At 59.1% G+C, this 27,198-nt stretch overlaps 2 protein-coding genes across 4 annotated transcripts; one reads left to right on the top strand and one right to left on the bottom strand.

Moving 5' to 3' along the window:
* Positions 1-255: 255 nt before the first annotated feature.
* LOC102446823 (histone-lysine N-methyltransferase PRDM9-like) lies at positions 256-20,306 on the bottom strand. The gene is made up of 11 exons (XM_075914832.1): positions 20,040-20,306; positions 18,025-18,132; positions 16,045-16,168; positions 14,925-15,029; positions 13,450-13,523; positions 11,093-11,225; positions 9,362-9,487; positions 7,420-7,691; positions 6,910-6,977; positions 6,201-6,391; positions 256-1,475 (listed from the first exon to the last, which is right to left on the bottom strand). The coding sequence occupies exons 2-11, from the start codon at positions 18,103-18,105 to the stop codon at positions 340-342; spliced, it is 2,310 nt and encodes a 769-aa protein (XP_075770947.1). The 5' UTR covers positions 18,106-18,132; positions 20,040-20,306; the 3' UTR covers positions 256-339.
* PRR19 (proline rich 19) lies at positions 20,233-26,904 on the top strand. Of its 3 annotated transcripts, none has more exons than XM_075914828.1 (4): positions 20,233-20,366; positions 21,495-22,418; positions 25,356-25,513; positions 25,775-26,904. In XM_075914828.1, exons 2-4 carry the CDS (start codon positions 21,509-21,511, stop codon positions 26,810-26,812), a joined length of 2,106 nt encoding a protein of 701 aa, XP_075770943.1. In that variant the 5' UTR covers positions 20,233-20,366; positions 21,495-21,508; the 3' UTR covers positions 26,813-26,904. The 3 variants fall into 3 exon arrangements, with proteins under 3 accessions (XP_075770943.1, XP_075770941.1, XP_075770942.1); XM_075914826.1 differs by having other exon boundaries at positions 21,495-22,463; XM_075914827.1 differs by having other exon boundaries at positions 21,495-22,436; positions 25,775-26,903.
* Positions 26,905-27,198: the final 294 nt, after the last annotated feature.

The following is a 27,198-nucleotide window of genomic DNA, read 5'->3' as shown; positions in this document are numbered from 1 at the left end:
TTACCCTGAGCACCGCGGTCACTAACCCAGAGCTCCCTGCCACACCCACAATCCCGCCTCCGGGGAGGGGCCAACGCCCAGAGCCCGGCCCGCTGGGCCGTTACTGTAAGAGAAGCGGCAGCCGGAGGCCTGGGCCCGTCACATTGTCGCGGGAACACCGCGCTCTGGGCAGCGAGGCGGAAGCGCCAAAGGCTGGCTGTGACAGCCCCGCCCCTTCCCCTCGAGGCCACGCCCCTTCCGGGAGTGCGGAGCCGCTCCCTGGCTTCCACTGATTGTCGTGCAGCCCTCGTGTCAGTCAGCTGCCCGCTCTCACAGCTGTTGTCCCCGAGGTGTTTCCCACTAGGCGTGGGTGCGGCGGTGTCTGGCGAGGTGTGACGATCGGCTGAACCTCTTCCCGCACTCCGGGCACTGAAAGGGCCTCTCTCCCGTGTGGGTGCGGTGGTGTTTGGTGAGGGTGGATGAACAGCTGAACCTCTTCCCGCACTCCGGGCACTGAAAGGGCCTCTCTCCCGTGTGGGTGCGGCAGTGGGTGGCGAGGTTGGATGACTGGCTGAACCTCTTCCCGCACTCCGGGCACTGAAAGGGCCTCTCTCCCGTGTGGGTGCGGCGGTGGGTGGTAAGGGTGGATGATCGGCTGAACCTCTTCCCGCACTCCGGGCACTGAAAGGGCCTCTCTCCCGTGTGGGTGCGGCAGTGGGTGGCGAGGTTGGATGACTGGCTGAACCTCTTCCCGCATTCCGGGCACTGAAAGGGCCTTTCTCCCGTGTGGGTGCGGTGGTGTTTGGTGAGGGTGGATGAACAGCTGAACCTCTTCCCGCACTCCGGGCACTGAAAGGGCCTCTCTCCCGTGTGGGTGTGGCGGTGGGTGGCGAGGTGGGATGATTGGCTGAACCTCTTCCTGCACTCCGGGCACTGAAAGGGCCTCTCTCCCGTGTGGGTGTGGCGGTGGGTGGTGAGGTGGGATGAACAGCTGACCCTCTTCCCACATTGATTGGATTTCTCTCCCATATGACTATGCTGATGTTTAACCAGGTGTGATGGCCTGTGGAAATTTTGCCCACACTTGCTGCAGGAATACCACTTCTGTCTGCAACTGCCACCCCGCTCCTCCCCTGCATCACTTGGTGTATGTGGCTCCCTCTTTGTGTCTGTCCACTGCTGTGGTGGCAGGTTTGACAATAAAGCAAAAGCCTCTCTACCTCCTACCCCTTCTCTCTGTCCTTGTAAAGGTGCTTTCTTTCCCCGTGCACTTTTACTCACAGAGCTGCAATTTGGTGTCAGCTGCTGTGTTGGTGGGTCCCACGGGAAGGCAAGACCTCCAGTTTTAGGACAAGATTCCCCTCCCAGAGCATCTTCTTCAGTCTGCAATCCAGTGGGCAGGTGCTTATGCTTCAAGTGTTGGCTGAGGTAATCTTTGCTGCTGAAAGCCAGCCTGCAGCGAGGGCATGGATGGCAGTGTGGCTCCTGCCCACGCACTGTGTCCAAAAAACAAATCAGAATTCAGATAGGAAGTGACAATTGTTCCAATGTGCTGACCCTGCCAGAGGCTCTGTGCTACTATCCTGCCACATAGGAAGGGCCAAGAGCACCAATTAGTTTTAGGATCCAGAATGAACCATTCCCTGGAGTACCGGACCTTATGGGTGACGCCTCTCCAGGGTTCAGTTTGATTCCCTGAACGTCAGCCAGACTGGGACCGAAAGCCATGCCTAGTTGTCCGGGGTCCCTGCCACGAGTGTCATTTTCTTTCTCTTCTCTCCCAGCTGGTGGGGTTCTAAACCAGTCCCTGCAGGCCCCTCTCTCCCAGGGCCAGCGGAGTAAGCCATGGCAAAGAGTTATATCGATTGGCATTTAGAAATTGCCCTCCCCCGTAGTCCTTAGGAGCTAAGAGCAGAGACCTCCTCTCCGTGATGACCCTCCAGTGTCTCCTCCCCCTCTTCGCCGCGCTGGGTGTTTTGCAGCGATAGCTGTGCATTGATGCTCTGAGCCCAGGGGCACTCGGCAGTGGAGACCTGATGACTTTGAGGAACCCCTGGCTACACCCCTCCAAAGCCTTCCCCCACCTTTAAGCTGCTCTTGAAGATATCAAAAACAACTTGTATAGATTTAGTTTCTGAACTCGGGCATCCTGGACAGTGAGGGTAGCAGGTGGCTTTGCACCCATGGTAACACTGAAGCTATTTTTACCCACTCTTTGTAGATCACCTGACAGAGTCCTGGCTGGTTAGTTTAATTTTAAATACTGTTCTTCCTGTTTTCAGTCTCAGCCTTCAGCTCCCATTAGAAAGCAGATTCTGAGGTCGAATTGGGTTGGAAAATAAAGTCATGGGAAGAGCAGGAGGGGCACCTGACAGTGTTGCAGCTGTTAGGCTGGGAACTCCCGCATGTCAGCAGCTGCGTCTCCCCTGGGTCCCTGTCTCTCAGCTATTTGATATAAGGAACTTGGTGGCTGCCGTCCTAAACGGTGCCAGGGAGATCCCAGAGACTGGCTGTTGAGAATCACTGAGCTGAGAACCCCCTATACATGGATGTGTTGGAGGTTTTGCCAGTAGCTGAGCAGACGGCAGCTGAAGAGGGAGGTTCTTCAGCAGACCCTCTTCTAGGGCAGGGATAGTCAGCAGGCAGGCCAAGGACCGAATCCAGCCCACCCGATGCTTTGAACAGACTGAAATGTTGACTTATTGCCATTCTAGTTATAGCAATGTGCAAAATGTTTCTCCAGAGTTTGGATTTTGGATATACCCAGGGCTGTTCATACAGGTTTCGGGGCCTGGGACACCCCCCTCCACCCCAGGCTCCACTCCTGCCCTGACTCTTCCTGCCCCTGCTGCGTCCCTCCGCCCCATCGCACCTCTTCTCCCAAGCCCCCTCCCCTGAGTGACAGCAAGGGTCCCCAGCCCGCTGGACTCTGCAGAGCCCAACCCCCAGCCTCATGGCTTGGGGGAGTGGAGCAGGCTGGGGCTGGGGTGCTCTGCTTCCCTCCACTGCAGTGAGGCAGAGCATTCCCTCTGGCAGAGGGCGGGACGGCGCAGGGCAGGCTGGTGGGTCATGCCACCACTGGTGAGTGAAGGGGTGGGCCTGACACCTGCTGCCAGTGCCAGGCCCTCCGTTAATCCTCCAGCCCCCTGTCCCCCACAGGACCCCGCTCCCTGCAAGTGCAGGACCCGGGGTGGCTGCCCCAAATCATCCTATGTGCAGGATGGCTTGGGCTATATCTTTGACAAAACAATGGATCCCTTTGTTCTAGGGAGAGCAGAGCGCTCCCCGAATTAGGCCCATTCCAGCCATTAGTGGCAGTGCTGGCTGCAGCGTCGCCCTTCCCCAGCTCCCCTCATCGCAGTTACACTGGAGATGGCCCCAGGGCGTTCGTGACAGAGAGGGCAGGGTGAGACGTGGGAGTGCCTGGTGCTTACGGACTGTGCCGTGCACACAAGCCAGGGGCAGGGTGAGACGTGGGAGTGCCTGGTGCTTACGGACTGTGCCGTGCACACAAGCCAGGGCAGGGTGAGGCGTGGGAGTGCCTGGTGCTTACGGACTGTGCCGTGCACACAAGCCAGGGGCAGGGTGAGGCGTGGGAGTGCCTGGTGCTTACGGACTGTGCCGTGCACACAAGCCAGGGGCAGGGTGAGACGTGGGAGTGCCTGGTGCTTACGGACTGTGCCGTGCACACAAGCCAGGGGCAGGGTGAGGCGTGGGAGTGCCTGGTGCTTACGGACTGTGCCGTGCACACAAGCCAGGGGCAGGGTGAGACGTGGGAGTGCCTGGTGCTTACGGACTGTGCCGTGCACACAAGCCAGGGGCAGGGTGAGACGTGGGAGTGCCTGGTGCTTACGGACTGTGCCGTGCACACAAGCCAGGGGCAGGGTGAGACGTGGGAGTGCCTGGTGCTTACGGACTGTGCCGTGCACACAAGCCAGGGGCAGGGTGAGGCGTGGGAGTGCCTGGTGCTTACGGACTGTGCCGTGCACACAAGCCAGGGGCAGGGTGAGGCGTGGGAGTGCCTGGTGCTTACGGACTGTGCCGTGCACACAAGCCAGGGGCAGGGTGAGACGTGGGAGTGCCTGGTGCTTACGGACTGTGCCGTGCACACAAGCCAGGGGCAGGGTGAGGCGTGTGAGTGCCTGGTGCTTACGGACTGTGCCGTGCACACAAGCCAGGGGCAGGGTGAGGCGTGGGAGTGCCTGGTGCTTACGGACTGTGCCGTGCACACAAGCCAGGGGCAGGGTGAGACGTGGGAGTGCCTGGTGCTTACGGACTGTGCCGTGCACACAAGCCAGGGCAGGGTGAGACGTGGGAGTGCCTGGTGCTTACGGACTGTGCCGTGCACACAAGCCAGGGCAGGGTGAGACGTGGGAGTGCCTGGTGCTTACGGACTGTGCCGTGCACACAAGCCAGGGGCAGGGTGAGGCGTGGGAGTGCCTGGTGCTTACGGACTGTGCCGTGCACACAAGCCAGGGGCAGGGTGAGGCGTGGGAGTGCCTGGTGCTTACGGACTGTGCCGTGCACACAAGCCAGGGGCAGGGTGAGACGTGGGAGTGCCTGGTGCTTACGGACTGTGCCGTGCACACAAGCCAGGGGCAGGGTGAGACGTGGGAGTGCCTGGTGCTTACGGACTGTGCCGTGCACACAAGCCAGGGGCAGGGTGAGGCGTGGGAGTGCCTGGTGCTTACGGACTGTGCTGTGCACACAAGCCAGGGGCAGGGTGAGGCGTGGGAGTGCCTGGTGCTTACGGACTGTGCCGTGCACACAAGCCAGGGCAGGGTGAGACGTGGGAGTGCCTGGTGCTTACGGACTGTGCCGTGCACACAAGCCAGGGGCAGGGTGAGACGTGGGAGTGCCTGGTGCTTACGGACTGTGCCGTGCACACAAGCCAGGGCAGGGTGAGACGTGGGAGTGCCTGGTGCTTACGGACTGTGCCGTGCACACAAGCCAGGGCAGGGTGAGGCGTGGGAGTGCCTGGTGCTTACGGACTGTGCCGTGCACACAAGCCAGGGGCAGGGTGAGACGTGGGAGTGCCTGGTGCTTACGGACTGTGCCGTGCACACAAGCCAGGGGCAGGGTGAGACGTGGGAGTGCCTGGTGCTTACGGACTGTGCCGTGCACACAAGCCAGGGGCAGGGTGAGGTATGGGAGTGCCTGGTGCTTACGGACTGTGCCGTGGACACAAGCCAGGGCAGGGTGAGACGTGGGAGTGCCTGGTGCTTATGGACTGTGCCGTGCACACAAGCCAGGGCAGGGTGAGACGTGGGAGTGCCTGGTGCTTACGGACTGTGCTGTGCACACAAGCCAGGGCAGGGTGAGACGTGGGAGTGCCTGGTGCTTACGGACTGTGCCGTGCACACAAGCCAGGGGCAGGGTGAGGTGTGGGAGTGCCTGGTGCTTACGGACTGTGCCGTGCACACAAGCCAGGGGCAGGGTGAGGCGTGGGAGTGCCTGGTGCTTACGGACTGTGCTGTGCACACAAGCCAGGGGCAGGGTGAGGCGTGGGAGTGCCTGGTGCTTACGGACTGTGCCGTGCACACAAGCCAGGGGCAGGGTGAGGCGTGGGAGTGCCTGGTGCTTACGGACTGTGCTGTGCACACAAGCCAGGGGCAGGGTGAAACGTGGGAGTGCCTAGTGTTAACGGACTGTGCCGTGCACACAAGCCAGGGGCAGGGTGAGGCGTGGGAGTGCCTGGTGCTTACGGACTGTGCCGTGCACACAAGCCAGGGGCAGGGTGAAACGTGGGAGTGCCTGGTGCTTACGGACTGTGCCGTGCACACAAGCCAGGGGCAGGGTGAAACGTGGGAGTGCCTAGTGTTAACGGACTGTGCCGTGCACACAAGCCAGGGGCAGGGTGAGGCGTGGGAGTGCCTGGTGCTTACGGACTGTGCCGTGCACACAAGCCAGGGGCAGGGTGAAACGTGGGAGTGCCTGGTGCTTACGGACTGTGCCGTGCACACAAGCCAGGGGCAGGGTGAAACGTGGGAGTGCCTAGTGTTAACGGACTGTGCCGTGCACACAAGCCAGGGGCAGGGTGAGGCGTGGGAGTGCCTGGTGCTTACGGACTGTGCCGTGCACACAAGCCAGGGGCAGGGTGAGGTGTGGGAGTGCCTGGTGCTTACGGACTGTGCCGTGCACACTAGCCAGGGGCAGGGTGAAACGTGGGAGTGCCTGCCGTGCACACAAGCCAGGGGCAGGGCCAGGCTGTAGCGCGGTACCTTTGGGTGGCGCTGCGCTCTTCCATCTCGTGCCCCACTTGATGCCCAGCTCCTTGCCGTACTCGTCCCCGTACCAGACCAGGAGCTCGCAGTGCGGCGGGATGGCCCTGCACACTCTGTAGTAGATTTTCCCATGATACTGGAAAGCAACAAGGTTCTGTTCTTCCTCATCCCGAGCACAGTTAACGTACCTGCACGTTCGCCGGGAAGGAAAGGTTTGTTAGCCATATGGTCTTTGGATGGGGAAGTGCCAGTCGAAGAGCGAGACAACACAGCAGTGACATGGCCACAGCATGTTCCTTAATGGGATGAATAGATTAGTGGTCCAAGCCAGGAGATTTCAGATGTCACTGGCTAGGCACTGAAAGCTACATCGGGTGGAGGAAAGCCAAATATCTGCACAGCTTCCGTAGAAAGGGAATTCTGAGGAAGGAAGCTTCCTTCTCTGTGCCTGGGTACGAGAGGGCTAATGCCTCTCCCCATCCAGGCACTGTTTTGGTTTTGGAGTTTGTGGTGCAACCTTAATGCTGAGACTGTGATGCTGTGAATGCTGACACGACAGGGGAAGTAACTTCCTGCTTGGAGGCTGTTTCTGGGGCCACAATCTGTAAAAATGAATCCTGTGTCTTCATATACCTGAAACACTGACCCTCCCGGAGCCAAGATTCTCTAAGGTCACACTGGAGAGGACAGGAGAACAGGGACTTACCTCATCCAGTTGGCATTAGCTTCATCCTTTCCATCGATGTACATGTACCAGTTTCTTCCTCTGGTGATCTGGAGTGGAACCAAAGACGACTCAAGAGGGCACTCTTCCATCAGCGAATGAGGGAAGTAAGTGACAAAGGTCATTCTTTGGGTTCACTGTGTCCTGAACATAGTTCAGAAGAAATCCACACACACAACTGGCAGGGCCAAAGCAGCGCTCACAGTGACACATCCAATGGGGCTGCCCGGTGTGACTGACAGGACAACCTGGGCCTTGAAACAGTGTCTCCCAAACTCTGAGAGTGCTACCACCATCAAGTAAACTAAGCCAACTGCACCCCCAGAATAGACACTGTGAGAACGGCTGATGTAAGGGCACAGTACTAAAACATTAATGAATAGAAGGGAGCCTGTGCCAAGGAGCACGCTTCGCCTCCTGCCTTTCACACTCCGATGCACTAGAACATGGCCCAGTGTTATATGGACACCCAGCACGATGGGCAATTCATACCAGCCAGGAATAGCCATTGTGTGCGGCTTCCTCCTCCTCCGTTATCCTTCCATCGTATGGGCCAAAATGAACTCCCACTGGTAGGGTGTCCGCCTCATTCCAGACTCCAAGCCCAGCCTGTGGGATACTTGAAAGCCCAATTCTCATCCCTGGGGGCAACGTGAGAGCTGCTCTCCTCTCCTGTCCTGTCTCTACTACTGGGTCTTTGATGAAAACCGGGGGGCCGTGAACTGAACACTCATCAGTGAAGAAGGTCAGGCACGCCTCGCAGACTAGGAGAGGAAGAGAAATAGAGACGGACTCCATCAGTTAGTGTCTGCTCCACTCCCCTCGCCCCGTCTGCACACCTGGCCATTAATCCCATCACACAGGCGGGTGAGTTACATCCTGGGCAGCTGCTCTGCAGCTGTTATACGTGGGCTGAGCGGCAGAGAGTCATTCCCCATATCAGAGGCACATTTTCAGAGAGTTTCTGCCAGGCGGTCGATTGGCTCCAGCAAGCACTCCGTGGAAAGTGGACACAGCAGCTGCAGGTCGCTGTGAATGTGTCACCCAATGCTTAGTTCTCTGCACTGGTTCCTTAGGCCATGTCTACACTACAGAGAAGATCGAGGCAGCCAGGGGGCGGGGCCCAGCCATGTACATCACTATCTCACCCCCCTTTGCCTCCCGCTGTGCCGCTCAGCCGGGCCGCTGCAGGGGAGCCCAAACGGCCACTTGCTCTGCTTGCTACCCCGCAGCAGCCCAGCTGAGCAGCGCAGAAGTCAGCCGAGCGCCACGGCGGGAGGCGAAGGGGGGGCGGTGACGTGCGGCATGACAGCGGCTCCAGGCCCTGCCCCCTGGCTGTGAACAGACCCTGGCCAGGGGGAGGGGAGAACGAGGGGGAGGGGGAGAGGGAGGGGAAGGTGGAGGACAACTGGGAGGCTGCAGGATCAGTGCTGGGGTGAAGGAAAATGGTGCAGGAGGGCAGCTGGAGCTCATAGGCAGCCGCTCAGCCGGGCTGCCACATGGGAGCAAGTGGTGCAAACAGCCTTTTGGGCTCCGCGTTCCCCATGCAGGAGGAGGAGGAGAAGAGAGAATGAGAGGCAGGAGGGGGAGAAGAGAAAGAGAGATGGAGAGAGAGGCAGGAAATAGAGGAGAGCTGAGAGAGAGAGAGGGGGAGGCAGTAGGAGGAGGGGAGAGAGAGAGAGACGAAGCGAGAGACTGGAGGCTCAGGAGAGAAGACCGAGATAGAAAGGGAATAGGATGTGGAGGAGAGTCCTGAAAATCCCGTTTTATGGCAGGCTAATTGGCTAGTCATATATTTAGTAGCCCAATGTCTGTGACTGTAGCATTGTAGCGTTACGTCTTGCCTCTGGGGGGCGCTGTTGCCTCCCACCGTGGCACTCGGCTGACTTCTGTGCTGCTCAACCGGGCCCCCGTGGGGGAGCCCAAACGGCCGCTTGCTCCCCTGCGGCGGCCCAGCTGAGCAGTGCAGAAGTCAGCAGAGCGTCACGGCGGGAGGTGAAGGGGGACGGGGCGGCCCCGCCCCCTGGCTGTGTATGTCACTGCCCCACCCCCCTTCCTCTCCCGCTGGGGTGCTCGGCTGACTTCTGTGCCGCTCAGCCAGGCCTCCGCGCGGAAGCAAGTGGCACAAGAGGCTGTTTGGGCTCTGCGGTCCTCATGCTGCATGGGGAGCACGGAGCCCAAACAGCCATGTGGGCTCTGCGGTCCCCCAAGTGAGAGGCAGGACGGGGGAGAAGAGCTGAAAGAGAGAGGTGGGAGGCAGGAGGAGGAGAGAGAGAGATGGACATGGAGGAGAGACCCAAAAATCCCATTTTATGATGGGCTGTTGGCTAGTTCTTAAATCTGTTGGAGATACTCAGACCCTGTAGTATAGGAGGCCACAGGGAAAGACATTTGGGGCTCAGAGAGCAATACTAAAAGAAACAGTGTGACTTACATAAGTAATCATCATCTTGTGGTTCATTTATTTCAGCATACACTTTTCTCTCCCTCTTTCGCAAGCTGTAGGTGTTAACTTGGGTGTTCTGCCCCTGGGCTTTAGAAACTGCTACCCTGGGTAGAGCTGAAGAGGGTAGGTTAATACTGTGCGGTTCCAGAACTGATAGCAATAACTAGGCAGTGACATTTTCAGGCCCAAATCTCATTTATATTGAGGCTGCTTTACACAGCTAAATGGCTATAGGGTATGTAAGAGTCAGGCCCTTTGCACACAAAAAAATGCATAAACATGAGCCATACGGCAGTTTCTAGGAACAGAACACTAAAAGCCACTGTTGACACTTTCTGACTATAATTAACTAAGTAGTAACATTGCCTCCTTAAATTAGTGTCTAGTTTAGTGCTCTGCACTCAGTGCCAACAGCCACCCTGAAATGGTCTAGTATGAGTGTGACATAGTGGGGACTGTAGTCACTCTGTTTGCCTTGTTGCATTGTATGTGATTCTACTGTCCTGTCCTGTCCTGTCCTGTGTGTGCGTGCGTGCGTGTGTGTGTGTGTAGAGTGCCCAGCGGGGGATCGGATCTCTGTGTGTGTGTGTGTAGAGTGCCCAGCGGGGGATCGGATCTGTGGGTGAGGACTCCTGAAGGGAGGCTGGTAGGGAATGTCCCAGGTCTCCTGTCACCTGATCCTAGGGGAAAATGCAACCAGGATAAAGATAACACCTTGGGCCCTGGGAATCTGAACAAAGAAGGGGATGGGGCTACCTAAAGGGCTGAGACCCACGGCTGGGTGTGTGAATTAGGGAGAAGGGAGTCTAGCTGGGTTGGGGGGGCCAGGCAGGGGCCCAGAACCAGGGCTCTGGGTCCCTTTTACAGCCAAGTTGGATTGTACTGAATGCTCCAGGTTCCTGTAACAACAAGTCTGTGCTACATCAGTGAATAGCAGTGAAGGTCAGTGAATAAACCTTCTGTTCTACTTTCTGCTGAGAGTCACATCAGGCTGCGGATGGGGGTGCAGGGCCCGGGGACTCCCCCACACTCCCTGACAATGAGAGAATCCAGACCCGAGCAAGACAGCAGTTAAAGGCCAGTCTATGTCCTTTGCATTGGCAGGCTGGACTCAGCCCGGGTTAGAGGTCTTCCTGGTTTCTTATGGCAACAACAGGAGTGCCGCAGAGGCTCACTCTGCCTTTCGTCACAGGGGTCCGAAGGGAATCCCATCAGGTTGGTGGTGTCAGCGGGGGTGCTAAGAGATGGAGTGTTGATCAAGAGAAGGGATGGACTCTCGGGGGTGTCTGCCCAGCAGGGCTAAAGTGGAATTAAGCTACATCAATTGCGTAGCTTAAGTCAAAATAGCTTAATTCGGCTTTTGGCGCTGTCTACACAGTGGGAAGTTGAAGGAAGGACACTTTTCCTGTGACTTCCTTTACTCCTCCAGCTCGACATTGTGAGGCAGAGTTCGATTATTTTGAAATAAAGGCTTGCTATTCAGAAATAATGCTGCTGTGTAGACATAGCATCAGGGACTGAGGACTCAAAGGGAAATGCAGCGGTAAGTATAACTGTGGTATTCACTATAATGAAAGATATTTTCATGTTGCTACCGATAAAGGGAATTACATGTCACTCTCGAAACCCTGGAATGCACCTAATCTCATAGGCTGCAGACCTGACAGTCCTCAGAGCTATCATGAAAACACAGAGCTTTCCCCCATGTTCTGGACTTACCAGTTTTCAGGTCAGCAACATTAGTGGCAGGTATTCTGGTGCACACCTCTGATTTTTTGTCCAGTTTCTCAGTGTCTGTTAGATTCTCAGAGGCTTCCTTCTTAGAGGCCTTCTCCAGCACTCTCTCTTTATTCTGAACACAAAGTTATTTTCCATAACAATTACCATACTGCTCTGGTTTGCTCAACCCAGAACCTGTACTGTGGGGAAACTAACAGCAAAGACTACAAAAGGCAGGCGGCCACGTAGAACTAAGTCGTCCCACTGCAGCAAAGGAGTATTCAGGCACGGCACCGCAGTTCTCCCCAAACTGTACTCTCCACTGACAGTCTTAGTGATCTCTTTTCCCATAACTTGGTCTTCTTGCTCATTCCAGAAAGCCCAGATTCCTCACCAAAGAGTCTTAGGGCCCCCAATCTGAGGTCTATGGGCCTCACATTCTTTCTTCAAAGTTTTCTAACGTCCTTTCCCATTCTCTGGGCTCAGATCACCTTATCAGTGTCAGAAGGGGAGTCTGAGTTCTCCCACTACACCTGGTCCCAGCCCAGAAGCCTTCAGCCAGCAATGCAAATCCACTCCTTGCTGCTGCTGCCATTTGCTTAGGCTTCTTCCTAGCTAGTAGCTAGGCCTACGTCTACGCTGAGGAGTTTTTGTGCAAAAACTCATGGAGCGCCCACACTACAAGCGCGTACATGTACAGGAGATCGTCAGAAGACAGGGCTTTTTGTACAAGCGTTATTCCTCTTTCTATGAGGAACAAGCCATGGAAGAGCAAAAGCAAAAATAAGAGCAAGAGCTCTTGCATGAAAAGGTGTGCGTGGATGGACAACAGGGGTTTCTTGCGCAAGAAACCCCTATCAGAAAAAGCACAGGTGCTCTGATGGCCATTCTGTGAATGGCCATCAGAGCTTTCTTGCTCAAGAGCATCCATGGTAGTGAGGACGCTCTCTGGCACAAAAGCACCTGGCAGTGTGAATGCACTCTTGTGTAAAAGCACCTGGCAGTGTGGACGCGCTCTTGTGTAAAAGCACCTGGCAGTGTGGATGCGCTCTTGTGTAAAAAAACATGGCAGTGTGGATGCGCTCTTGTGTAAAAGAACATGGCAGTCTGGACGCACTCTTGTGTAAAAGCACATGGCAGTGTGGACGCACTCTTGTGTAAAAGAACATGGCAGTGAGGACGCTCTCTGGCACAAAAGCACCTGGCAGTGTGGACGCGCTCTTGTGTAAAAGCACATGGCAGTGTGGACGCGCTCTTGTGTAAAAGCACATGGCAGTGTGGACGCGCTCTTGTGTAAAAGTACATGGCAGTGTGGACGCCCTCTTGTGTAAAAGAACATGGCAGTGTGGATGCGCTCTTGTGTAAAAGAACATGGCAGTGTGGACGCGCTCTTGTGTAAAAGCACATGGCAGTGTGGACGCACTCTTGTGTAAAAGAACATGGCAGTGAGGACGCGCTCTTGTGTAAAAGCACCTGGCAGTGTGGACGCACTCTTGTGTAAAAGCACATGGCAGTGTGGACGCACTCTTGTGTAAAAGAACATGGCAGTGAGGACGCTCTCTGGCACAAAAGCACCTGGCAGTGTGGACGCGCTCTTGTGTAAAAGCACCTGGCAGTGTGGACGCGCTCTTGTGTAAAAGCACATGGCAGTGTGGACGCGCTCTTGTGTAAAAGTACATGGCAGTGTGGACGCACTCTTGTGTAAAAGCACATGGCAGTGTGGATGCCCTCTTGCTCATAATCATATTTGCTTTTTTGCAACAGCGTAATACTGTTGACTCCTATTTAGCTTGTGGTCTAGTCTGACCCCTAGATCCCTTTCTGCAGGACTTCCTCCTAGACAATCACTTCCTATTCTGTATATGTGAAACGGATTGTGCCTTCCTAAGTGGAGTACTTTGCAGTTGTCCTTATTAAACTTCATCCTCTTTACCTCGGACCACATCTGCAGTTTGTCCAGATCATTCTGATTGTGTTTTACCCTCTCCTCCAAAGCACTTGCAACCCTTCCCAGCTTGGGATCATCTGCAAACTTAATAAGCGTCCTCTCCATGCCAATTTCCAACTTGTGGATAAAGATATTTAACACAACCGGTCCCCAAACAGACCCCTGTAGAACCCCACGTGTTCAGTCCTTCCAGCAGGATTGTGAAATGTTAATAACGACTCTCTGAGAACAGTTCTCCAGCCAGTTATGCACCCACAGCTCTGACATTCCTAGGAAGTGTCACAATAATTATTGAATTATTAATTGAATCAGCAGATTATATAGCATCTAAAAAGCACTTTATGTTCATATTGCTATAGAGGCATTTGTTAATTAACCTCATCTAGCAAAAAGTACTCAGTAAGCTTACGTGATTGATGTTTTGCTGTTTCTTTTTTTCCTTTTTCAAGCTGTCCGATGTACGTGGTGGCCTGAAGGTTTTAACTGTAAGTGTAAACAAACCAAACACGTTCCCAAATGCTGCATAACCAACATTACTGCAATTGTAGTGCCACAGGCGGGAAGCTGCCAGCTGTTTCATGTTCTGACTTACTATCACAGAAATCAGAGATGGAGGAGCCCTATAAGAAAGTAATCTTAGCCCTCCCTCCGCAGCCACTACTGGCTGTTACAATATCACTGATTTCAGTGTGGGAGGGTAACAAAGAGAGAGGACAGGATGTTAAACTAATGTTTTTTATGTAGGAAACTGCTCTTCACTCATCATCATCCACTATACAAATGAGCAATACTCATCCCATTATGGGTCTGTCTACACTACCCCGCTAGTTCGAACTAGGGTGGCTAATGTAGTCATACGAACTTGCAAATGAAGCCCGGGATTTGAATTTCCCGGGCTTCATTTGCATGTTGCCAGGTGCCGCCATTTTTAAATGTCCGCTAGTGCGGACTCCGTGCCCGCGGCTCCACGCGGCACGAACTAGCTAGTTCGGACTAGGATTCCTTTTCCGAACTATCGTTACACCTTGTGGTTCAAACTAGGGTGGTAGTGTAGACATACCCTATGATAGTAGACATACACACGGCTCCCTCCCTCCCTACTGCCCCCTATGGGGCCTCTTCCCTTCCCACTGCTCCTGGGGCTGGGGAGGCTTGGGCTGGCTTGGAGTGGGGGCTCCTCCCTCCATGCTGCTCCTGGGTGTGGGGAGGTTCAGGCCAGGCAGCCTCTTCTCCCCACTGCTCTGGGGATGCTGGGGCACGTGTGCACTTTTCCCCTTCCCGTGGTTGGGACGGGGCCTCAGCAGAGGGGACGGGGCTGTAGGTGGGGCTGGGGGCCTGCCTCCCCTAGGAACTTCTAAGTCTTCTCAAATATTCTCTGAGACAGCATAAGGGACGCCTCTCCTTTTGTAAGAGTCTAGAACAGATAGAGATAACATACAGAGTGAGTGCTTGAAGCCCGCGCGACTAAGCAGCAGTTTGAATCTATATGAAACCTTAAGCTCCCATGTAACACAGGTGTCCCACAGTGGTTTAGACCCTTTACACTTCTCTGTCCATGTTGCACATTCCCTGCTGTCTTGCCGCTGCCATAGAACGTTTGTGAGTACAGAGTAAACTGTTCACTTTCTAACCCAAATGCCCCACACTAGAGCAGGAAGAGCTTCATGTTTCCATCCTTGTGGTAGATTAAAGTGTCTAGTTGAGGATCTCCAAAATAATTGTCTCCTGTTCTCCAGGGTGGGAATGGTGGAAAGTGCAACACGAGACCTTTGAGTCTGGGGACTGCGTGGGAAGCAGCTGATTCCCCTAAGAATATTTTAACTAGTGGAGATGCCCAGGAAAGGTAGCTCATTTAAGTGAAGAGTCACTTCTCTGCTCTGTTACCTAAAGGTTTGGGAGTCCAGTCTTCATCCGACTCAGAGTCGTAAATGATGGGGTTTCGGGGCCATCGACCACGACACATAAATGCAGGTTTTGGGGTAGGAAGGCCTAGCAAAGAAATCCATTATAAGCAGTAGTAGGCAGCTGATGTGATCTGAATCTCTCTCATGCAATAAGCCATCTTCCCAACTCCTTGCATTGGAAAAACAGGCACGGGAACTTGGTGACAAGCTATCTGTTCCAATCTGGAAAACATGTGAGGCTGCCTGGCACTTCAGGACCCTTACTGCCCAGGCCAGAGGGCCTGAAGCAGCCTCAAGAGCCTACTTTGAAGTAGGAATAAGATCCTCCGGAAAAGGGCGCTTTTTCCAGAGGATCGGGGCCAGTGTAGACGCTCTTTTCCGGCTTTTCTAAAAGCCGGAAAAAAGCGGCGGACATTTTTATTTAAATGCCGCGGGGGATATTTAAATCCCCCGCGGATTTCCCTATTGCGATCTCTGAAATTAACATGCCCCTTCCGGAAAAGGGGCCAGTGTAGACGTAGCCCAGATGTATATGTTGGTTTCTCTCTGTTAAGTCTACACTTAAAGCATGAAACTGCGGCCAGAGCAGCGCTTTGAACTGAAAGTATGACCCCGGCACCATAGAGCTCTCCCAATGTTCTTTGTAAACCACCCAGTCCATTTACCCTTTACAGCGCTGGAAATTGCTGCACTGGGGGGAAGTGAGTTTTTTTCACAATTCAGAGCCAGAGTTGCAGCCCTGTAAAGTGGCCATGTAGACATGGCATAAAGTTTTATTTACACTGCCAATTGAACAACAAAACTGTTGTCGTTCACAAGTGCTTAACCCCCCAGCCCTCTACCGAAAGACAAGTTTTGCAGTGGCAAGAAGCAGTGTAAATAGTTAATAGTCAAGTGGAGTGCTCTCCTGTGGACAACATGAACCTTACTCATTGGGGATATGCACACACACAGCATTTACACTTCCTGGCCACATGACCGTGTCACTAAAAGCTGTGTAGAGTAGACAAAGCAGTAGAGGAGGACAAAATACACCTTCAACTCTCCAGCTGCCTGTGCCACTAGGAATCACGTTTTTCACCCAAAGCTGGCTCCCTCACCTAATGCAACCATAAACTCATAATTCTGCTTCATGTTCCTGTAGCGGGTTTTCTCCCAGTCTCCCATCTCTGCCCATTGGTCCTTAGGGAAGTAGATGGACACCTCTTGGAATTCATCTTTCACCTAGTCAAGAGAATAAAAGTGCCACTAGTCACAATCGGAATTTTTTCCCCAAAAGAGAACACTTGCAAAGCAGTAGACTTTCCTTTCTTCCCTTGCAGGAGGAATAACAGGTAGTTGTATTTAGGGCTTTAATTCAAAATACCGGGTCCCTGCCGCGTGTAGATGTGGGCCGTTAGTCCGGACTTGTACATTTCAAAAAATGGTGACCAGCTGGGAAGATGCAAATCAAGCTCGGGATATTTAAATCCCAGGCTTGATTTGCAACTTCGAATGCCTACATTAGCCTCCCTAGTTCGAACTAGTGGGCTAGCGTAGACATACCCTTAGAGTTCTTTGAAGGGGTTAACAAAAATGTGGACAAGGGGATCCAGTAGATATAGTATACTTGGATTTTCAGAAAGCCTTTGACAAGGTCCCTCACCAAAGGCTCTTGTGTAAATTACAGTGTCATGGGATAAGAGGGAAGATCCTTTCATGGATTGAGAACTGGTTAAAAGACAGGAAACAAAGGGTAGGAATAAATGGTAAATTTTCAGAATAGAGAGGGGTAACTAATGGTGTCCCCCAAGGGTCAGTCCTAGGACTAATCCTATTCAACTTATTCATAAACGATCTAGAGAAAGGGGTAAGCAGTGAGGTAGTAAAGTTTGCAGATGATACTAAACTGTTCAAGATAGTCAAGACAGAAGTAGACTGTGAAGAGAGAGCTTCAAAAAGATCTCACAAAACTGAGTGATTGGGCAACAAAATGGCAAATGAAGTTAATGTGGATACGTGTAAAGTAATGCACGTTGGAAAAAATAACCCCAACTATACATATAGTATGATGGGGGCTAATTTGGCTACAACAAATCAGGAAAGAGATCTTGGAGTTATCGTGGATAGTTCTCTGAAAACCTCCACAGAATGTGGTGTGGCAGTCAAAAAGGCAAATAGGATGTTAGGAATTATTAAGAAAGGGATAGAAAATAAGACACAGAATATCTTACTGCCCCTGCATAAAACTATGGTACGCCCACATCTTGAGTACTGTGTACAGATGTGGTCTCCTCACCTCAAAATAGATATTTTGGCCTTGGAAAGGGTTCAGAAAAGGACAACTAAAATGATCAGGAGCTTGGAACAGGTCCCATGTGAGGAGAGGCTAAAGCGACTGGGACTTTAGTTTGGAAAAGAGGAGAATGAGGGGGGATATGATAGAGGTCTATAAAATCATGAGTGGTGTGGAGAGGGTGAATAAAGAAAAGTTATTCATTAGTTCCCATAATATAAGGACTAGAGGACACCAAATGAAATTAAGGGGTAGCAGGTTTAAAACTAAGTGAAAGTTCGTCTTCACACAGTGCATAGTCAACCTGTGGAACTCCTTGCCAGAGGAGGGTGTGAAGGCTAGAACTATAACAGAGTTTAAAGAGACGCTAGATAAATTCATGGAGGTTAGGTCCATAAAAGGCTATTAGCCAGGGGGTAGAAATGGTGTCCCTGGCCTCTGTTTGGAGATGGATGGCAAAAGACAAATCGCTTGATCATTGTCTTTGGTCCTCCCCCTCTGGGGCACCTGATGCTGGCCACTGTCGGCAGACGGGCTACTGGGCTAGATGGCCCTTTCGTGTGACTCAGTACGGCCGTTCTTATGTTCTTATGTTCAGTGCTGCGAGTCTCAGCCCATGGCTCTTGCTTCCCAAGGCATAGGGATACATGCTTCTTCCTCTGCAGGTGGAATCCCAGCCAGTTCTGCTCCAGTCGACTCGCTGTGGTGCCCCAGATGCTCTCCCCTCCTGCAATGGGGAAGACAAATTTCCCAGCTCCCCCTGGGGGCCATCTGCTTACAGCAGCTGCTTTCCTGGACTCCTCACCTTGGAATTTTCCCTTGCTTTCCTGCTTTTTAGCACTTTCCTCTTTTCTGGTGCTCTCCCTTCTCCAGCATTCTCTCCCATGGTGCCTAACAATTTGCCCGGTACACTCTGTAAGGGGATAGTGAAATGAGGGCCCTATGCCCAGGAAGGTATCACTTCTCTTTATGCAGTTCAGCCTTTTGGGGGGTCTTTGTGGTTCAGCTTGAATTGGGGTCCTCCTGCCCCAGAGGTTTTCCCGAGTTTGGGGTGTACCCCTGTCATCCTATGAGTCTCAGCCTGGGCTGGCGTGCCTCGCCTCAGCTCCTGAGGCTAAGCCCAGGCAGGTATTTCATGCCTTGGCCCCAAGCAGCCTCAGCATGAGTTTGCATCTCTCCCCGTGGCCCCTGGGACCCGGCCCGGGCTGGGGTCTCTCCCCTGGGCCCCGGCCCGGGCTGGGGTCTCTCCCCTGGGCCCCGGCCCGGGATAGGGTCTCTCCCCTGGGCCCCGGCCCGGGCTGGGTCTCTCCCCTGGGCCCCGGCCCGGGCTGGGGTCTCTCCCCTGGGCCCCTGGGGCTCGGCCCGGGCTGGGGTCTCTCCCCTGGGCCCCTGGGGCTCGGCCCGGGCTGGGGTCTCTCCCCTCGGCCCCTGCGGCTCGGCCCGGGCTGGGGTCTCTCCCCTGGGCCCCTGGGGCTCGGCCCGGGCTGGGGTCTCTCCTCTGGGTCTCGGCCCGGGCTGGGGTCTCTCCCCTGGGCCCCTGGGTCTCGGCCCGGGCTGGGGTCTCTCCCCTGGGCCCCTGGGTCTCGGCCCGGGCTGGGGTCTCTCCCCTGGGCCCCTGGGGCTCGGCCCGGGCTGGGGTCTCTCCCCTGGGCCCCTGGGGCTCGGCCCGGGCTGGGGTCTCTCCCCTGGGCCCCTGGGGCTCGGCCCGGGCTGGGGTCTCTCCCCTGGGCCCCTGGGGCTCGGCCCGGGCTGGGGTCTCTCCCCTGGGCCCCTGGGGCTCGGCCCGGGCTGGGGTCTCTCCCCTGGGCCCCTGGGGCTCGGCCCGGGCTGGGGTCTCTCCCCTGGGCCCCTGGGGCTCGGCCCGGGCTGGGGTCTCTCCCCTGGGCCCCTGGGGCTCGGCCCAAGCTGGGGTCTCTCCCCTGGGCCCCTGGGGCTCGGCCCGGGCTGGGGTCTCTCCCCTGGGCCCCTGGGGCTCGGCCCGGGCTGGGGTCTCTCCCCTGGGCCCCTGGGGCTCGGCCCGGGCTGGGGTCTCTCCTCTGGGCCCCTGGGGCTCGGCCCGGGCTGGGGTCTCTCCTCTGGGCCCCTGGGGCTCGGCCCGGGCTGGGGTCTCTCCTCTGGGCCCCTGGGGCTCGGCCCGGGCTGGGGTCTCTCCCCTCGGCCCCTGGGGCTCGGCCCGGGCTGGGGTCTCTCCCCTGGGCCCCTGGGGCTCGGCCCGGGCTGGGGTCTCTCCCCTGGGCCCCTGGGGCTCGGCCCGGGCTGGGGTCTCTCCCCTGGGCCCCGGCCCGGGCTGGGGTCTCTCCCCTGGGCCCCGGCCCGGGATAGGGTCTCTCCCCTGGGCCCCTGGGGCTCGGCCCGGGCTGGGGTCTCTCCCCTGGGGCTCGGCCCGGGCTGGGGTCTCTCCCCTGGGCCCCTGGGGCTCGGCCCGGGCTGGGGTCTCTCCCCTGGGCCCCTGGGGCTCGGCCCGGGCTGGGGTCTCTCCCCTGGGCCCCTGGGGCTCGGCCCGGGCTGGGGTCTCTCCTCTGGGCCCCTGGGGCTCGGCCCGGGCTGGGGTCTCTCCCCTGGGCCCCTGGGGCTCGGCCCGGGCTGGGGTCTCTCCCCTGGGCCCCTGGGGCTCGGCCCGGGCTGGGGTCTCTCCCCTGGGCCCCTGGGGCTCGGCCCGGGCTGGGGTCTCTCCTCTGGGCCCCTGGGGCTCGGCCCGGGCTGGGGTCTCTCCCCTGGGCCCCTGGGGCTCGGCCCGGGCTGGGGTCTCTCCCCTGGGCCCCTGGGGCTCGGCCCGGGCTGGGGTCTCTCCCCTGGGGCTTCCCCCTCCACTGACTGAACTGGTCAGAACTGGGCTGCAACAGTCTCCAGCCGCATCCCTTTCCCTTGTCTCACAGAGCCCGCCAAAACCCCGAGCCAATCATCGGGAGGCATTGGTGTGTTGTGGCCAATCAGCGCGGGCGACAAGATAACGGGCGCCAATCAGCGAGGAGCGCGGGAAAGAGAGCTGGTCTCGCGCCGGGCTGAAGGCAGCTAACAGCTGAGGCGCGAGGGTAGGGGAGGGAACAGAACAGCCCCGCCCCCGGGGGTCGGTCGGCCACGCCCACTTCGCGAGGGGAGGGGGAGAAGGGGAAGCCGTACTCGGGCCGTTGGAGGAGGGGCATGGAGGTGGGGGCGGGGAGGGGCATTGGGGAAGGGGAGTTGCGGGTGGGGGGGTCTTGAGGGGGGGTGGCGGGGGGGTCTTTAGGAGCATTGAGAGGATAGGTCCCTGGCTGGGGGGGAGGGGCTCAGAGGGGGGAGCCTGTAGGGGATGGGGGAGGGGCTCAGAGGGGCGGGGCCTGTAGGGGATGGGGGAGGGGCTCAGAGGGGGGAGCCTGTAGGGGATGGGGGAGGGGCTCAGAGGGGGAGCCTGTAGGGGATGGGGGAGGGGCTCAGAGGGGCAGGGCCTGCGGGGAATGGGGGAGGGGCTCAGAGGGGCGGGGCCTGCGGGGGATGGGGAGGGGCTCAGAGGGGCGGGGCCTGCGGGGGATGGGGAGGGGCTCAGAGGAGCAGTGCCTGGGGGATTTGGGGGGGTTGAGGGGAGGGGCTCAGAGGGGCAGGGCCTGCGGGGGATGGGGGAGGGGCTCAGAGGGGCGGGGCCTGCGGGGGATGGGGGGCTGAGGGGAGGGGCTCAGAGGGGCGGGGCCTGTAGGGGATGGGGAGGGGCTCAGAGGAGCGGGGCCTGGGGGATTGGGGGGGGTGAGGAGAGGGGTCCCTGGATGAACTGAGAGGAGGGATCTGGTGTCAGCGAGGGCAGGATCCCAGGGGTGCTGGGGGAGGGTCTTAGAGGGATCCAGGTGCAGACACCCCCCACGCAGAAAGGCCCACGGATTCAGTGCAGAGAGCTTGGTGCAGGCTCACTGCCCCCCCCACCTCCTGCCCCGTCCCCCCTTCACTCCCCCCCCCACACTTTGTGAGCCAAGGTGCTGGGGTCTCAGCGCAGGCTCCTGCCTAGCTAGTGCCTGGCACCCTTGGGTGGAAGCCTCCTTCCTTTCACCCCTGCCCAGGCTGCTGCCTGGCCCCTCACAGCAGACCGGCTGAGGGCTGACCATGGGGCCTGTGCCCTGCCTCAGCCTTTGTAGGTTTCCCCGCAGGGCGCTCCGAGGACAGGGCCTGGCGCTCTCCAGGCTCCTCCTGGCTGGGCAGACCCAGCAGCCTGTGACCTGTCTGGCCAGCAGCACTAAGGCAAGGGGGCAGGGCTGGGTGGCTGGCAGGGGACTCTAAGCTCTCTAACATTGCCCTTGCTCCTTGCAACAGGAGCTGCAGCCGGCATGAATCCCTGCAGCAGAAGAGGGGCAGGGGATGAGAGCAGCCGTGCCCCCTGTGGCTCCCAGCTGATGGCAGCAGAGCCGGGACACAATGGTGCTGGGCAGAGACCCGGACGAGTCCAGCGCCGTAAAACGAAACGGGAGCGCAACTCCGCCAGGTTCGGCAGGAACGCCGCAGCGGAGCAGAGGCCTGGCGGCAGGGTGCCTCAGAGGGTGCTGCCCCCGGGCTGGGGCTCGCACGGTGCTGGCTATGCCAAGTCCATCCTGCTGGAAGCCACCAGGAAGGTCTCCAGCTCCCTGCCGGTCATCATAACGCAGCACAGGCTCAGCCAGCACCTGGGCATGTTTAACAGGGAGGTGAAATCAGCGGACATTGAGAGGCTGCTGGGTCCCCAAAGCGAGCGAGAGACAAGTCCTGGCATTCCTGGTGCACTCTGCCAGGCTTGGGAACCCTGCCCTCCTGGCCAGGCGAGCTTTCCGGACAGGCAGCCTGGGGCCAGCACGCCTGCCCCCTGCACAACTGGCAAAGGGCCTCACACTACCCCTGCTGCCAGGGAGCCGGGCCCCAGCCACTCGGAAACCGTGGTGCTGGAGACAGGACGAGCTCCCCCGGCCGAGAAGGAGAATGTCCCTCCGAAAGGAGCCGTCACAAGGGAGCCGAGCCCCCACCCAGGTGCCGTCACAAGGGAGCCGAGCCCCCACCCAGGTGCCGTCACAAGGGAGCCAAGCCCCCACCCAGGTGCCGTCACAAGGGAGCTGGCCCGGGAACTGCAAACCCGTCTTGACCTGACGTCGATGTTCCTGGGACGCAACTTAGTCAGCGAGCAGCGCCAGACGATACTCCGCCTCCTGCTGGACCGGCACCAAACCCTGCCCAGTCTCGCTGCCCTGGTGGTGCATGACAGGCGGGCAGGTGACTCTGCCCTGGGAGGTACAGGCCTGGCCTGTGGCCAAGCAGGCGGGGCTCAGCCCACTGGTGGCATCGCTGCAGTGTCCCAAGCTAGGCAGGGACTGGCCCTGGGAGGGGAGACTTTCCAGTGTCCCGGGGGTGGGGTGAAGGTTCAGTAGGTGACACTCTCCTAGCAGGCAGTGGGGGCCTAGGGGCAGGGGCCCTCGCTCTCCTGGCAGTGAGCTGGCCCCAATGCCCCGTGCAGCACTAAGCCTTTATGGGGCACACCCCAGCTCCTGGGTCTGACCCCAGAGTTAGGGCACCACCTTGCTGCTCTGGCCAGGCACAGCTCATGCAGTTCCACTCTGGCCCCTCATCTCCTCTGCACTTGCCTTAGTTCGCATCCCCCCCAGTGGGAGCAGCGGCTCCCTAGGCTAGCCCCTGGGATCTGGGCTGGGTGGGGTACAGAATGGGTAACCCCTCTCCCCCGGCAGTGGGAGCAGCGGCTCCCTGGGCTAGCCCCTGGGATCTGGGCTGGGTGGGGTACAGAATGGGTAACCCCTCTCCCCCGGCAGTGGGAGCAGCGGCCCCCTGGGCTAGCCCCTGGGATCTGGGCTGGGTGGGGTACAGAATGGGTAACCCCTCTCCCCCGGCAGTGGGAGCAGCGGCTCCCTGGGCTAGCCCCTGGGATCTGGGCTGGGTGGGGTACAGAATGGGTAACCCCTCTCCCCCCCAGTGGGAGCAGCGGCTCCCTGGGCTAGCCCCTGGGATCTGGGCTGGGTGGGGTACAGAATGGGTAACCCCTCTCCCCCCCAGTGGGAGCAGCGGCTCCCTGGGCTAGCCCCTGGGATCTGGGCTGGGTGGGGTACAGAATGGGTAACCCCTCTCCCCCGGCAGTGGGAGCAGTAGCTCCCTGGGCTAGCCCCTGGGATCTGGGCTGGGTGGGGTACAGAATGGGTAACCCCTCTCCCCCCCAGTGGGAGCAGCGGCTCCCTGGGCTAGCCCCTGGGATCTGGGCTGGGTGGGGTACAGAATGGGTAACCCCTCTCCCCCGGCAGTGGGAGCAGCAGCTCCCTGGGCTAGCCCCTGGGATCTGTGGTGGGTGGGGTACAGAATGGGTAACCCCTCTCCCCCGGCTGTGGGAGCAGCGGCCCCCTGGGCTAGCCCCTGGGATCTGGGCTGGGTGGGGTACAGAATGGGTAACCCCTCTCCCCCGCCAGTGGGAGCAGCGGCTCCCTGGGCTAGCCCCTGGGATCTGGGCTGGGTGGCAGATTTGGGTATTTCCCCACAGGCAGGAGCAGTGACTCCCCTATGCTAACCCCTGGGTTCTGGGGGTGGGAGGTGTACAGATTGGAGTATCCCCTGGTGGTGGGAGCAGTGACTCCCCTGTACTAGCTGCTGGGTTCTCAATGTGTGTGTGGGGTACAGAGTGGGTTACCCCCCTCCCCTGGCATGGGAGCAGTGACTGCCTGTGCTAGCCCCTGGGGTTCTGGGTGTGGGGGGGTACGGTTTGGGTTACCCCTCCCCAGGCAGTGGGAGCAGTGACTCCCTGTGCTAGCCCCTGGGGTTCTGGGTGTGGGGGGGTACGGTTTGGGTTACCCCTCCCCTGGCATGGGAGCAGTGACTGCCTGTGCTAGCCCCTGGGGTTCTGGGTGTGGGGGGGTACAGTTTGGGTTACCCCTCCCCCGGCGGTGGGAGCAGTGACTGCCTGTGCTAGCCCCTGGGGTTCTGGGTGTGGAGGGGTACGGTTTGGGTTACCCCTCCCCCGGCGGTGGGAGCAGTGACTCCCTGTGCTAGCCCCTGGGGTTTGGGTGTGTGGGGGGGTACGGTTTGGGTTACCCCTCCCCCGGCGGTGGGAGCAGTGACTGCCTGTGCTAGCCCCTGGGGTTCTGGGTGTGGGGGGGTACGGTTTGGGTTACCCCTCCCCCGGTGGTGGGGGCAGTGACTCCCTGTGCTAGCCCCTGGGGTTCTGGGTGTGGGGGGGTACGGTTTGGGTTACCCCTCCCCCGGTGGTGGGGGCAGTGACTCCCTGTGCTAGCCCCTGGGGTTCTGGGTGTGGGGGGGTACGGTTTGGGTTACCCCTCCCCAGGCAGTGGGAGCAGTGACTCCCTGTGCTAGCCCCTGGGGTTCTGGGTGTGGGGGGGTACAGTTTGGGTTACCCCTCCCCCGGCGGTGGGAGCAGTGACTCCCTGTGCTAGCCCCTGGGGTTCTGGGTGTGGGGGGGTACAGTTTGGGTTACCCCTCCCCCGGCGGTGGGAGCAGTGACTCCCTGTGCTAGGCCCTGGGGTTCTGGGTGTGGGGGGGTACAGTTTGGGTTACCCCTCCCCCGGCGGTGGGAGCAGTGACTCCCTGTGCTAGCCCCTGGGGTTCTGGGTGTGGGGGGGTACAGTTTGGGTTACCCCTCCCCCGGCGGTGGGAGCAGTGACTCCCTGTGCTAGCCCCTGGGGTTCTGGGTGTGGGGGGGTACAGTTTGGGTTACCCCTCCCCCGGCGGTGGGAGCAGTGACTCCCTGTGCTAGCCCCTGGGGTTCTGGGTGTGGGGGGGTACAGTTTGGGTTACCCCTCCCCCGGCGGTGGGAGCAGTGACTCCCTGTGCTAGCCCCTGGGGTTCTGGGTGTGGGGGGGTACGGTTTGGGTTACCCCTCCCCCGGTGGTGGGGGCAGTGACTCCCTGTGCTAGCCCCTGGGGTTCTGGGTGTGGGGGGGTACGGTTTGGGTTACCCCTCCCCCGGTGGTGGGGGCAGTGACTCCCTGTGCTAGGCCCTGGGGTTCTGGGTGTGGGGGGGTACGGTTTGGGTTACCCCTCCCCCGGTGGTGGGGGCAGTGACTCCCTGTGCTAGCCCCTGGGGTTCTGACTCCGGGGGTGACAGATTCCCATGCTGCCTGTCACCCTGAGGAGGAGCCTGGCCCACACTTGGTTTGATTCCTGGGTTTGCTGGTCCCTTATTTTCTGCTGCCCTCAGCTCTCCGGGGCCCAGGTGCCAGAGGGCAGGAGCTGCCACTGGATCCGGGCTCGAGCGGCAGCAGGAGCTCGGAGCAGGGCACGGCGGGGAAGCGGAGAAGGGAGCAGGAGCCGCTGTGTTTCGGGAGCCCCAGCCCAGCGCACGTGGTTGTGAAGTGGGTGAGTGGCCTAGCGCCCGAGGGGAGAGCGAGGCCCCGTGGCCACGGGGGGGTGGGGCAAGCTGGCCCAGCGTTGCCGGGAGGGCTGATTGGGGAGACTCGCTACGCCAGACCTGCTGCAGAGCAGCTCCCCCAAAGCGCCCACGCCAGCCCCACAAGCCAGCGGGAGCTAGGCCCCGGGAGGGGTGGAGTCAGCACCCCCCTAGCTGGGCTGCTGTCCTTCCGCTCCGGGACGAGCCGCACCCCTTCTCTTTCCATGCAGGGAGAGGAGCGAGCGACCTGGAGGGACCTGCAATCCCGCAGCGCACGCAAGCCGGCAGCAGCTCCGTCCCGCTCGCCTGGCTCTGCCCCCCACAAATGCACAGGTGCCCCCTCTGGCCCCCAAGCACCAGGCCCCTGGCCCAGAGGGGCTCCATGCTGCGGGGGATCTGTCTGGGAGCCCAGGACCAGGCTGGAGAGAGCCACGGTGGCCTTCAGGCAGGCCCGAAAGGAGAGCGCTGATGAGGGACAGGGCCGTGGGCACTGGCTGCCGTTCGCAGTGGGGGACTCGGGGAATCCCTCACCTCCGGATCCGGCCAGCAGGAGCCCCTGGGCTGAGCCCTCCTGGCCCCTGCGTGGCCACAGATGGAGTCCCAAGCTGTGGCCGGCGTTTCCGACCCAGGCCCATCACCAGAGGTGCCCCCTGGAGCCACACAGTTCCCCGTGCCCGGACGCAGGGCTCAGGACCATGGAGAGAGCCGCTTCGGCCTCCTTTCATGTCTTGAGACGCCTCTGCAGCCCCAGCCAGGCAGGAGAGGCCTCAGCCACTCGGGTGCTGGCCTGGCCTCGGCCCGGGCACAGGGCAGTCTCTGGGGAGCTGTGCTCTGACCCAAAGCTCTCTCTGCAGGCCGCCTTGCTGCACAGGCAGGGGCCTGACCCAGAGCTGCTCCTGACCCCCAGGCAGGCTCGGAGGCCCAGGCATGCCAGCGGCTTGCTGCCCATGCTGGGCAAGCCCAGGGGCTCCTGCCAGAAGCCACCATCCGTGGAGCCAGGGGGCATCCTGGGCTGCCACCAGCCATGGGACTCACGAGCTGCCACTGGCAGGACCTGGGATGTGCCAGTGGCCGGTGGGGGTGGGGGTGGGGCGAACCAGCTCCCCATGGGGGGGGCCCAGCAGCTCCGTGCACTCCAGCTGCCCATGTCCTTCTTCCCCCCCTCGGAGGCGCTGGAGCACGGCCACTCGCCGCTGCCCGCTCTGCACAGACAGCTGGAGGACAGCAGTCCAGAGGCCTGGGCCTTCCCCCGCATGAAGCTGTACTGAGAGCCTGGCTCGCTGCTCCCGCGGGGCTCCCCCGGCCACCTGAGCAAGCTCCCCAATAAAGGCCGGTTGTTAAGAAGTGGCGCTGTGGGGTTTCCTTGGGCACCGCCCATTCCCAGAGCCTCTGCGCTGCCAGGCCAGCCCGTCGGCAAAGGGCCCTTGCTTGGAGCCAGGAGCCCCCCGAGCAGCACCTGCGCTGCCAGGCCAGCCCGTCGGCAAAGGGCCCTTGCTTGGAGCCAGGAGCCCCCCGAGCAGCACCTGCGCTGCCAGGCCAGCCCGTCGGCAAAGGGCCCTTGCTTGGAGCCAGGAGCCCCCCGAGCAGCACCTGCGCTGCCAGGCCAGCCCGTCGGCAAAGGGCCCTTGCTTGGAGCCAGGAGCCCCCCGAGCAG

This window comes from Pelodiscus sinensis, unplaced genomic scaffold, assembly GCF_049634645.1.
Source record: "Pelodiscus sinensis isolate JC-2024 unplaced genomic scaffold, ASM4963464v1 ctg220, whole genome shotgun sequence".
In the NCBI taxonomy this organism is placed as follows: domain Eukaryota; kingdom Metazoa; phylum Chordata; order Testudines; family Trionychidae; genus Pelodiscus; species Pelodiscus sinensis.
This window is presented reverse-complemented; position numbering and strand designations above follow the sequence as displayed.